Genomic DNA, 13,380 nt, shown 5'->3' with positions numbered 1-13,380 from the left:
GTCACACGTCGCTTCTGGTACAGCAATTTCTGTCAAATAAAAACATTACGGTGGTGTCCTCATCTACTTTATTCACTGGATCTGGCCCCATGTGACTTGGCTCTTCCCCAAAGTCAAAATGACCATGACAGGTCATTTTGATTGAATTGATTCAGGACATGGAGGCAATCACAACAGCACAACTGAAGACACTCACGAAAGAGGACTTCTAGAACTGCTTCAGAAAGTGGCAAGAATGATGGGATAAGTGTGTTCAAAGTGAAGAAGGAGTATTTTGAGGGAGACTAATGGCAATGTGTCTTTTACTGTAATAATTTTTTTTAATTTAAACATTCACCTTATTGTTTGATCACACCTTGCATTTGTCAACAACTTAAATCCTTTCTGAAATGAGGCTGGTACATAAAAATAAATTTGTGAGAATTTAAAACTCCATGTAAACAAATGTGTTTGTACTTATCAGCTCTTTTCTGTGTGTGTGTGTGTGTGTGTGTGTGTGTGTGTGTGTGTGTGTATCTGTTTTACAGCATCCCAATTTGCCTACATTATATGCAGCCCGATAACATTATCAGAGGAATACTTCCCCTTTCGGGGGATAATTTCCAAAGATCTCTTCAAACATTAAAATTCAAGAAAATATTCCACACACAAAATATATTGGCCAGCCACCCAACATTTTTCCATAACGCTCCCAATTTAAGTGTTCTTTCAGTTCTTCAGTTAAACCAGGCATAAAAGACTCTCAAGAAGAGATTAATTTTTTTTTAACACCTGGTGGCTTCTGATTATTTCCAGCCTGGGTGGGCTACAAGCCTAGGACCTCCTGGAAATACCAATGGCCTCAGGACTTGGGCTGGGTAAAACCAGACAGCTGAGCTGTCAGGAGATGTGGAAAAACCTGAGAACTTTGATTCTGGACTTGGGATATTTCCTGAATAGTGTTCGACAAAGCAAAAAATAAAAAGTGCATTCAACATTACCCACCTCACTCTGCATCACAGAATTATTTGTTCACTCAACTATTTGGGACCCTGTGTGATCAGTCTTCTGCAGGATGAAATAGGAAATGCAGACTGACCATACTTTAGTGGGAAGGACAAGACTCGTTCATGTGAATCAGGGACTAAAATACACACACATAGGTTGAATCTGAATGTGAATGAAATAATAGCTAACAGTATAAGACATAAAACCTAGTGGCTAAATTATATGGTATAATCCATAAGTGTTATAAACACCGTAATTTAAAGAGTTTACATAGAGTAGAGGCTAAAAGCATGATGAATATTGGAGTAATTTATTCATTCAACAAGTATTTCTTTTTTAAGATTCTTATTAAAATATAGCTAACATATAATATTATATTTGTTTCAGGTGTACACCATAGTTATTCAACATTTATATACCTAAATAAGTGATAAGTCCAGCAACCATCTGACACCTTACCATGCTATCACAATATTATTGACTATATTTCCTGTGCTGTACATTATATCCCATGACTTACTGGTTTTATATCTAGAAATTTGAACCTCTTATTCCCCTTCACCTTTTTCTTCCCCCTTTTTAATTTTTTCAATTACAGTTGACATTCAATATTATTTTATATTGATTTCAGGTGTGCAGCATAGTGGTTAGACATTTATATAATTTACGAAGTGGTGCCCCTGATTAGTCTAGTACCCACCTGGCACTGTACATAGTTATTGCCATATTATTGAATATATTCCCTATGCTTTACTTTACATCCCCATGACTACTTTGTAACAACCAATTTGTCCTTCTTAATTCTTTCCCCTTTTTCACACATTCCAAACCTTCCTCTTGTTTGGCAACCATCAAAATGTTCTCTGTATAAATGAGTTTGTTTATTTTGTTCTTTAAATTCCACATATAAGTGAAATCACATTGCATCTGTCTTTTGCTGTCTGACATACTCTACTCAGCACAATATCCTCCAGGTCCATCTAGGCTGCTGCAGGTGGCAAGAACCCATTCCCTTCACTGGCCAAGCAATACCCCATTGTACGTATGTACCACCTCCTCTTTATCCAGGCTGCCTCCATGTCTTGGCCATTGTAAGCAATGCTGCAAGGAGCATACGGATGCACACATTCCCTTGAAGTAGCATTTTGGGTTTCTTTGGATAAATGCCAGAAGTAGGATTTTTGGGTCCTTCTTTGTCTCTTCTTATAGGCTTTGTTTTGTGTGTTTTTTCTTTAATTTTATTGGGGAATAATATTGGGGAACAGTGTGTTTCTCCAGGGCCCATCAGCTCCAAGTCGTCCTTCAATCTAGTTGTGGACGGCGCAGCTCAGCTCCAAGTCCAGTTGCCATTTTCAATCTAGTTGCAGGGGGCGCATTCCACCATCCCATGTGGGAATTGAACCAGCAACCTTGTTGTTAAGACTGAGCCATCCAGCAACCCCTCAGCAGCAGCTCATTGTCTTCAATCTAGTTGTGCAGGGTGCAGCTCATTGGCCCATGTGAGAATCGAACTTGCAACCCTGTTGCTGAGAGCTCACGCTCTAACCAACTGAGCCATCCGGCCGCCATTAGCCTTTGTTTTAAAATCTGTTTTGTCTGTTGTAAGTATTGCTACACCAGATATTTGTTTCTTTGTTTCCATTTTCATAAAATATATTTTTCCTTCCCTTAACTTTCAGTCTGTGTATGTCTTTTGATCTGAAGTGAGTCTTTTATAGGCAGCATATGTAAGGGTCTTGTTTTCTTATCCATTCAGCTGCCCTATCTTTTGATTGGAGCATTTAATCCATTTACATTTATGGTGATAGAGATGTAGTTGTTGCCATTTTATTCATATTATTTATTTATTTATTTATTTATTTATTTATTTAGTCTACAAGAAAGAAGTCCCTCTAACATTCCTTGTAATACTGGTTTGGTGGTGATGAACTTCTTTAGCTTTTTCTTGTCTGGCAAGTACTTTATCCTTTGGTTCTAAATGATAGCCTTGCTGGGTAGAGTAATCTTGGTTGTAGGTCCTTGCTTTTCATCACTTTGAATATTTCCTACCAATCCCTCTGGCCTGCAGAGTTTCTGTTGAGAAATCAGCTCAGTCTTATGGGAGCTTCCTTGTAGGTAACTTAATTGTTTTCTCTTGTGGCTTTTAAGATTCTCTCTTTGTCTTTAACCTTTGGCATTTTAATTATGATGTGTCTTGGTGTTGGCCTCTTTGGGTTCATATTATTTGGGACTCTCTGTACTTTCTAGGCTTCTATGTCTATTTCCTTCACCAGGTTAAGGAAGTTTTCACTCATTATTTCTTCAAATAGGTTTTCAATACCTTGCTTTCTCTCTTCTCCTTCTGGTACCCATCTGATGCGAATGCTGGTATGCTTGATGTTATCTCAGAGGCCCTTTAAATTCTCCCGATTTTATTTTATTTTTTTGATTCTTTTTTCTTCTTGTTGTTCTGATTGGGTTTTTCCTTATCTTCTAAATTGCTGATTTGATCTTCTGCTTCAGCTAGTCTACTGTTGATATCCTCTACAATAATCTTCATTTCAGTTATTGTATTCTTTATTTCTGACTGGGTCTTTTTTATGTTTTCTATCTTCATTTTTGTTTCCTATCTCTTTGTTGAAGTTCTCCCTGAGATCATTGAGCATCCTTATAACCAGTGTTTTGAACTCTGCATCTGGTAGATTGCTTGTCTCCATCTTGTTTAGGTCTTTTTCTGGAGCTCTGTTCTGTTCTTTTTATTTGGGACATATTTCCTTGTGTCCCCATTTTGGCTGCATCCCTGTGTTTGTTTCTATGTATTAGGTAGGGCTGCTATGTCTCCTAGTCTTAGTAGAGTGTGCTTATGTAGTAGGTGTGCTGTGGGGCCCAGTGGCTCAGTCTTCCTGGTCACTGGAGCCGTGCACTCTGGGTGTGTCACTTGAGTGAGTTGTGTGTGCCCTCTTGTAGTGCAGCCTTGGTTGCTATTTGCATGTCAATGAAAGGGATTGAGCCTGGGCTTATTGGTTGTGAGGACTGGTCATGACTACAGTGAAAGAGCTGTGGGGCAGGGGCTGACCCTACTGAGCAGGGTTCGCTTTAGCAGGGCTCCAGTGCCTGCCCAGTCTGCCCTTCAGGTGTGTCATCCTTGGAGGCAGCTGGGTGATGCTCTGGCCTAGTCTAAAGCTGGCCACTGGGCCTGCCAGCCCTAGAGCCCCCTGGGAGGGGAACTACTGCAGGCCAAGTTCAGCCGCAGTCTATACCCTGCCTGGGGCCACCTGGAACAAGCCACAAAGCAATCCAGAGATGGCCACCACCCGTGCCATGCTTGGAAGTGCCTTGAAAACCCAAACTGCAAACCAAGGCCAGCTGTTGCTAGAGCCAAGTTTAGGGCTACTCAGCCAGAGATATGGGACACACCAAAGCCAGAAGCTGCTTTTTTGGGTTTTGTGAACTTTTGAGAGAATTATAGGAAAGTCTTCAGCATGAGCCAAGGAATGGCTTGGGTGTGTCCAAAAGTTGGGTGGGGCAGGGTCTTAGAATCTTCAGGGCAGGGCCAGGTTGATGGAGACTCAAATATGGTGGTTGCCTGCATCTGCACACCGGGAAGGGGGAGGGCTCAGCAAAGAAACAATGGCTTCTACCAGCTCCTTTGTCCTGAAGAAAGCTGCCCCTCCAGTCCTCACCCTGAATCTAGACAATTCAATTCCTCCCCTTATGTCCCTGGCATTTTTCGAGCTGCTGCCCCAACACTGGAGCTAAGGCCAGTGATTCTGTCAGTGAGTAAGTCTGGCGTGGTCCCTTTAAGAAGAGCACCTTTGACTCCAGCCACCCTCAGTCTCAGTCAGTCACAGTCTCTTCTAATTTTAACAGCCAGAAATTATGGGGACTTCTATGCCCAGCACTGAAACCCCTGGGCTGGAGAGGGGCTGGGACCACTCACTCCTCAGGGCAGACCTGGGCAACCAAGATATCCCTCCTGATTTTTAATGTTCACACATGGATGTGAGACCACACCATCCGTGTCTCTGCCCCTCCTACCAATCTCAAGGTGGCTTCTTGTACATGCCCATAGTTGTAGGGCTTTGGTTCAGCTAGATTTCAAATGGTTCTCAATGATAGTTGTTCTGTGGTTTATTTGTAATTTTGATGTGGTCCTGAGAGGAGGTGAGCACAGCATTTACCTACTCTGCCACCTTGACTGGAAATTCAACAAATATTTCTTGAGTACTTACTAGATACCACGTATTGTTCTAAGTCCCAGGAAGTCAGCTATGACCAACACAAACAAGGTTCTTGCTTTCATGGAGCTTATATAGCAATGGTGTAGTCTAGCAGAACAAGTAAACAAATAATAGATAAATGGGAAAATACCATAAATTATAAGTGCTTTGGAGAACATAAAATATGAGGTTATGATCAAGAAAAGCTGGGGTACAGTTTTAGACAGTATGAGCTAGAAAGGTTTCTAGGAGAAGATATATAATAAAAAGCAAGAATCAGTTTTGTAAATTCTGAGGGGATGGGGGGCATTTCAGACAAAAGTTAGTGCAAAAGAAGAGACTGAGCTTGACCTTTTTTTGAGAAATAAAAATTTAAAAGCTAGTGTGGCTAGAATATAGAAAGTAAGAGGCACAATGGGATAAGATAGAGTTGAGAGGGAGGTAGAGAGTAGATATCACAGAATCTTGGTAGCTGTGTGATCTTAGGCCAATTACTTAACATCTCTGACACAAGTTTTCTCATCTGTACAATGGGCATAATAATAGTACTCATATAATAAGTACTACATAAGGCACATATAATAAGGCACTCGTATTTTGTACTATTAAATCAGGCAAGTATGCAAAGCCCATAATACAGGCACACAATTTAAGGGAGCTATCATCCTATTGATAAGTGTTCAGAAGGAGGCTGGAGGACTCCGGTGGGATTCACACAGAGGATAACTAAAATTGGACGTGGCAGGCACGTAGACTTTAGATAGAGAGGAGAAGAAATAACATTCCAGGGAAGAGACATTATGTGGGCCAGTTCATGGATGTGATAAAGAACAGGTCAGGAGACTGACCTGATCATGGAGTAAGACATGGGAGAGACAAGTTCACAGGTGAGCCCTATGAGTCGTGCAGATGGGAGAGGCATCCCTTGGCAACTGAAGGATGTTATGTGAAGGAGTGACATGATTTAGGGCTATGGTGTCACAAGTTCCCCAGGCAACAAGGTTCATGGTGGGCTGGAAAAGAGTGTCCTGGCCATATGGATAGCTTCTGGGAAAGCTCCAAGCTCAGCTGAGCGTAACCAGACAGTGCATAAATAAGATGCTCAGACCACAAGAGCTTTTCTTCAGAAAGAAAAGGAATAATATGAATGGCTTCCTTTAATGACTTGGGCCACTGTCTCCCTCTTCTGCCCTGGGATTTCTTTCTAAATCCTCTACTGAGAGGAGAATGCCTCACTCAGGCGTCTCCTCTAGTTATCTCCTTCGGAGGCAGTGGCCAATGTTATAGTCTTTCCAAGAAGCCTGGCTCCGAAATGTCCTCCGTGCACTCCCCTGCAAGTGACAGCAGAGCCTATTTTTGAATTATGACCAGTTTGGAAGGTGTCTTCTGGCTCTTGCTGTGTTTATTTTCAGAAGAAATATGAGCTGCCCTTTTCTGGGGGTGGGGTTGGGGTGGCGGTTGGGAGTTGAATGGAAATAGGCATTTCCACCTTTTTGGGGAACAGGTCTGGAAAATTGCTTCTGTCTAAGGGTGTCTCCTTGGAATGTCTTGGTCATAAGCCTAGTTCTTTGTCTTTGTCTGGTAAATATTTTTGGAAAGTATTTTCTTTCAGCACTCCCCTTCTCCCGCCCCCACCATAAAACCACTGAGTCGGATCCCTCCCAGGATGCTGTCTGAATTGCGTTTTCCAGTCTAGATGCCACATCAGCTGTTTGTCTTTGGTGAATGTCTTTAAATAGAGTGAGGCAAAGCTGAGGGGGACATTTTGTCAATAAAACTAGCTAATGTCTATACCCTACTCCACAGGCCAAAAAGAGAAATGGAAAAATAGAATTGTGCGGTTACATAATAAAAGTAGTGATGGTGACCAACAAAAACAAATCCATGGTCCTATTAGAGGGAGGGAGGTAGCATTCCTGAGATTTACCCTTGTTAGTTCCATCTGGTGTTCTGTGTGCAGGGTGAGACTTTCACCCCTAGAGGGCAGTCACGGTCCTCCTGAGATAGCGGCGCTTCTGTTCATAAGGGTTCCCATTTCCTGCAACCCATTTCATGTTTTTTCTTTCCTTGTTTTGAAAGGATCTGCTGAATAAGCTTTGTTTATGATGACATAGCAAATAGGTTTTACAACACAATTATGACTTTTTAAATAACCTCCCATCTAATGGGCCTGAAATGATGGGTCTTGAACTGATATAATTCTAGCCAAAAAGGAAACTTTCTTTAAGGTTGGGTTGCACAGCTTGATGGAAGTGAATATGGAGATTCAACTATCTTTTTAAGGTTAGATCTATTATATCTGCTGATAGAAAAAGTTGAGAAAAGCAAGTTATAAGCAGTAAGTGCTTTTTTATCTCATTTTAGCCTCAAAGACTATAAAATAATTTGTTAACCTTGATTATATCTCGGTGATAGTTGTGTAATTTTACTTTTTGTTCTTCTAACTTTATCCTGTAGGTGAGATTTTGGATGGATTTTTAAAATTTAATTTATCTTATATTACATTTACATGAATATCTTCTTATAAAAACATTTATCATAGTTGAATTTGATTCAACATTTTGATTGTAGCAATTTGCTTTATATCTCTCCAGAACTATGTCCAAAAATTTTCATCTATATACAATAGTATTTTGAGTATGCTTCTGTGGTTAATATAATTGATTTAGCTATATATGCTATTATACAACTTGATTTATTCATTCTTGGACATTATTCCATGCACGTTCATAGAAATATACATTATGCTTTTTAAATAATGCCACATTTTTCCTATGTAGAAGCACACAAGACAATTCAAAATTAGTCTCATTTTCTGTGAAAAAACTTTTGAGAGCTGATCTGTACAATATTTTATGTATTCTAAGGCACACACTTGTACATCTCTGAAATTGGGATGTCTTTAAATCAGTGCCATCCTGAACTTAATGAAATACAGTGTAAGAAATCCTTAGCTGCCAGTCCTCTGTATATTTTTTACACACGAAAGTAGTAGTTCTAAGAACATCCCCTTATGTCACTTATATCAGCTGGTTTATCTTCATAATGTTCCTCCAAGGAAAGCTAGGGACAGTTATCAGAAGCCTCATATTATAATTACAGAAATAAAGATGTACTTCATCCAGGTTAAAACTAGTAAGTGACCTAGATCAAGCCAAAAGTTATAATAAAATCTGATTCAATCCTCTAATCTCATTTTTTCCTGTATTGAGAGTCCTGGGTTCAAATCCTAGCTCTGTCACATTCCTTGTAGACTATTGTTAAACATAGCATTCATACATAAAAATTCCAACTTGATTGGCACACAGAGACTTAATAAAGAGTAGCTATTATTAGTAGTATGACTATTATTTATGTCCACTTTTTCTATCTATGTATAATGCATACAGCTTAGAGTTTTCTGATTTTTAAAAGTGATCTTCTCAAAGACCAAAACAGTTTGGAAAATGCCTCCTGGCCCATGATAGATATTGACACTCACTGCTATCGGCATGTTCTTAATGTTTATGTAAGCAAGCAAAATGGAGTCCGTGCCCTCTGGGAGTTTATAGTCCAAAACAGATCAACTAGTTGAACAACCTTGAAAAAGTCACGTAAGCAATCCTGAGCCACAGTATCGTCAATCCTTTCCATCTCTTGGAGGTCAAAATTCAGGAAGAACTATTTATATCCATGAACTTGGTGAGGCGCTTAAGTAAGTAAACAAAAAAAGACTTTAAAAAGCTATAGTATTGTTATCTGTGTCTGTCTGATTTCATTAAATGACCAGAAGTTTTCCCCTTCATGACTCTCTAAAATATTTTAAATTTCATATTAGTAAGAATTTAAAGATGAACATGTTTAATGTCACCTGGGTTTTTACCTCCAAAGGCAATCAGTGTTGCTTCTTGTTTATCCTCTGAGATAATATATATGTATATACGTACATATATTTATATTTGTATTTATACATGCATGTATGTATATTTATTTCTAAATTTTAAAAATGGTGATGTACTTACTGTACTCACTGTTATGCATCTTGCCTTTTCATTTAACATCGTTATCTTGGAAATTGTTCAAAACATAAGTCTGTAAAGATAATCTCAATCTTTTGTGTGGTTGCATTGTATTTCATTGCCCAGTTTAAGTTCATGTTTTGAAAACAATACCCTGTTGTATTAGGTTGGAAAACTGCAATTACTTTTGCTCCAACCTAATACATTCAGGTTGTTTCAAGCCTTTTTGCTATTACAGACAATGCTACAGTGAGTGACTTCACATGTAGGTCATTTTCCATATGTGCAAGTTTCTCTGTATAAACTCCTGGAAATGGAAATGATGGTTCAGAGGCAGGTACTTTTATCATTTTGGTAGAAATTGCTAAGTTGTCCTCATTACTGGTTGTGACAGATTATACACCTACCATCAGTGTATAGAAGTAACTGTTTCTCCATGGCTTTGCCAGCACTGTGTATTACTGAACAACCTTTCTCTGATTTTCTATTTGATCCTTTTTGTTTGCTCTCACAGAGGTCAGCAGAACTGGCTACAGTTAGATCACCGAGTTCTTGACCATGATTTGCCCAAGAAACCAGGACCAACCATTTTGTGCTTTGCTGTGAGGTATGTATCCATAGACACAGCCAGCATCCCCACCTCCCTTCAGGAAAAGAAAAAATTCTGGTGATCAGAGAGAAAATAACAGCAACAAATACAACCTATCAAAACATTATTATGTGAAAGAGATTCTCTACTTTCATAGTCTGGGGACCAAGTTACCATAGATACTGTGTAGAACTGTTTTTTTTCAAGATGAAGGATAGAATCATCTTCCTTTACTACTCAAAACCCCTTGGATCAATTTAAAGCTGAAAAACATGGGTAATATATGTTAATACATAAGCCTGTTTCTGACTTAACATATTTTAGGATTTTTACATTTGAAATATGGCAAACATTTAGTATTATATTTTATATAGGAATGTTTTCTAGAAATTGTAGAAATAATTGAATTTGTACAATTCCATGCCTTTAATTTGAACAGAAGATAAAATGCAAACAAATGCTTGCTGAACGAATTATCTTAAAAGTGGAGAAACCTGAGTTCAGCTTACACGCACAGACTGCTGAGAGCAATGCATGGAGTCCTTGATGTACTCTCTAAGCTCTACTTGGGCAAGTCACTTAACCACACATATGATCTCAGTTACTTCCTCCTGAAACGGATGTGTTCAACTAAATCAATGATTTCTTAAAACCAGCCCACGATGGGAATATTTGGTCACATTAATTATTCACACTCTACGATAAATAAAACGTTATGAATAGTAACTAACACCTATATTCCTGTACCTAGCTTAAGAAATAAAATGTTACCAATTTTGCTGAAAGCCCCTCTCCTCACTATTCTGAGTTTGATGATAAATGTTGTTTTCCTGGTCTGAAGCCATATATGATAAAAAATAAGCTCAGATAGTAAATTTATCATAAATCTAAATACATTTTCATAAAGCTAGATCATCCTTAAGAATAGTCCTATGTTCTGAACTTATGTTATTTTTTGGATGTTGAAATATGCTTTGTTTTATGACATGATAGTGGAAGCTTCTTATTTTTCTTTTTGGGAGTTTTTATACTATCATTACCTGGCAAAATCTTGTTGATTTCCACACTTTTTTTTTCTTTTTTTTTTTCAGTCTGCTCCATGAAATCCAAAAGTGTGGTAATAAGATGTCCTGCCTTTTTTCTTTTTTAAGGATTTTTTTATATATAAATTGATTGTGATTGTGAATGGTAGCTGCACCTTACTCAGTAAAAGGAGTGTTAACAACCCTCAATTTGTTTTTTGCTTCCTGCTCTGAAATCTGGTTCAGAATTTCTTTCTTATCACCAGAAATCACGTTTTTAAACCCCAAGAAGGAGGTAGCATAATGGTGATTTGGAGCATAGCTGATAATGGAAAAGTGTACAGAAATCCTAATAAAAAGCGGGGGGAGGGTGTTCTTGGAAAGAGTGTGATGCTGGTGTCCATGGAAATGGAGAACAAGACAAACATAAGCCATCAAGCAACGGGGGAAAATGCGTATTCCTAATTAAGCAGAGATCAGACAATAGAGAAATTCTAATCATGTATTATATATGGAAAATAGCTCAACATAAATCATTTTTTTCACAAAGAATTATCACTGTAAACATTTCAAACTACATAAAAGTATAGAATGAAAAGTAAAAATTATCCCCCGCCAAATAATTCTTCCTTCACCTCCACTCCAAATTTATTCCCATCTTAGAGAAAAATAAGGGTGATAAATTGCTTGGTGACTGACTTTATTTCTTTACTTGGAGATCTTTTATTGGGTAAGTAAAAATCTATTTGTTTGAGCTTCTATAATTTAGCAATCCAGTCTCCTATTAAGCACTTAGGCTGCTTCCAATTATTTACATTAAAATGTAGGCTGCATCTGACATCCTTGCACTCTCGTCTCTGCGCCCATGGAGCGTTTGTGTAGTGTAACTTCCCAGCGAAAACATTATGTCTTTGGAGAATTTAACAAGTACCATTTATGTAGTAACTAGATTTGTGTACTGGTTTTTTGACAGTTAATATCTGATCTATTTTTGGTCTCAAAATACCAGGGCAGGAAACTCTGTCTTCCCTTCTGTACAGTCATTCATACTCGTAAAGCCTCCCTATCTTTTCCGAGCAGGTTCCTGAGATGCCTGCGCAAACTGCTGCTTGCTCATGAGTTTCAGCACTTAGAGTGTTATCTTGAGTGTCCCATAATCACTTGGCATGACTTTCCCTTAACTACTTCATGTTTAAAACCTTTATCAAGTTTTTAATTATTCACTTAATTCTTCCTCCCAACTGTAGAGTGAGATCATAATAGCCTTTGTTATTATTTCAATTAAGTACTTGTTACTCCAATTTAACTAAAGAAATGATCGAGCCAAAGCACACACCAAAGAATTAAGGAAACTGACCCAGGTCACTGAGTGGAATGTCTTTCCTTGGAGGTCTTACACATTTGGTTCCATACATTCGGTGAAGTCCGTTGCCTTCAGAGGTCCTCTGGCTTCCTCTTTTGAGAAAGCAGAACTGTTGGTGATACTTACATCCCAGTAGACACCACCAACAATCCTCTAGGTTGCCTGTGTTGACTAAACATTTAGTCCCTAAAGAATAGAACCAAAGATAGTGTTTGGTTGTGTATAGATATTTGGTCACCCGAGGAACCTCTGGAAATACAGAGGACCTCTTCTGATGTCAGGGTTATTGCCACTCCATCAGCAAGTATGGGGCATTGCCACATGGACACCGAGCCCCCATTCATGGTTGCCCAGGTGTGCGGCCACTGAGTGGTAACACACAGGAGAAGTGGTTCCCAGTGGAAGTACATTACAGGGATGTGCGTCTGTCTTATTTCTTATGCAGTTAGAAGTCTCCAAATGCCGACAATGAGGGTGTGTTTAATAAGTTATGGTATTTCTACAGTGAACAATTGGTCACTTTAGTAAAAGAGTTTAGATAAAAAAGTGCATTGCATTTCAGAGCTTCTCCAAGGGGTGGGGGAGCATATCTGAATCATCCTGGGGAGTTTTTTAAACTACACTGCCACACCCCTCCCACTCCCAAATCCCCCGACTCATCCACATTCCTGCCCTGGCGACGAATGTGGTCTTGGGCAAGCTGGTTGTGAGAAGTAAAGAGACATCAAGAGAGACAAAATGATTTTGCAAAGTGTCGGGCGGGAGACCCTGCTCGCTGCGCCATTTGTCGTGCGGGAGACCCTGCTCGCTCCCCCATTTGTCGTGCAGGAGACCCTGCTCACTCCCCCATTTGTCGTGTGGGGCGGCCTGCGGGGTCTCTGGTCCCGCTCCCCACATAAAAACACAAGATACGGTGAGGCCAACAAAAAATACCCACGGAGCCATAAATAGGAGAGCCATACCACCACTGTCTCACTGGAGGCTGGGCCCACCGGACGCCGACCTGCCGTCCGCTTTTCCGCCAACCGACCGACCGATGACTCTTCTCCACTCTCTCCTCTGTTCCTCTCTCTTCGGCCCTCCTCTTCCGCTCTCCTCGGCTCTCCTCTTCCGCTCTTTTCGGCTCTGCTCGGCTCCTCGGCAATCCTCTGTAGTCACAGCAGTTATACCAGTGGCCAATTGGCTAACCGGCCACAGCCGACGGCCAATCAGCCACAGCCGA

The 13,380-nt window shown here is 39.7% G+C and overlaps 1 protein-coding gene across 8 annotated transcripts in view; it reads left to right on the top strand.

Moving 5' to 3' along the window:
- The window catches only part of FRMD4B (FERM domain containing 4B), a 382,714-nt gene that overhangs the window by 251,398 nt on the left and 117,936 nt on the right, over window positions 1-13,380 (top strand). For all 8 annotated transcript variants that reach the window (XM_019711733.3, XM_019711729.3, XM_019711732.3 and 5 more), the window contains one exon: window positions 9,699-9,791. In XM_019711733.3, coding sequence (XP_019567292.3) covers window positions 9,699-9,791 — 93 coding nt within the window. The remainder of the gene's footprint in view (window positions 1-9,698; window positions 9,792-13,380) is intronic.

Source organism: Rhinolophus sinicus, chromosome 5 (assembly GCF_057876585.1).
Source record: "Rhinolophus sinicus isolate RSI-liver-muscle chromosome 5, RSI-T2T, whole genome shotgun sequence".
In the NCBI taxonomy this organism is placed as follows: domain Eukaryota; kingdom Metazoa; phylum Chordata; class Mammalia; order Chiroptera; family Rhinolophidae; genus Rhinolophus; species Rhinolophus sinicus.
The sequence above is the reverse complement of the archived record's forward strand: the minus strand, read 5'-3'. Positions and strand labels throughout refer to the sequence as shown.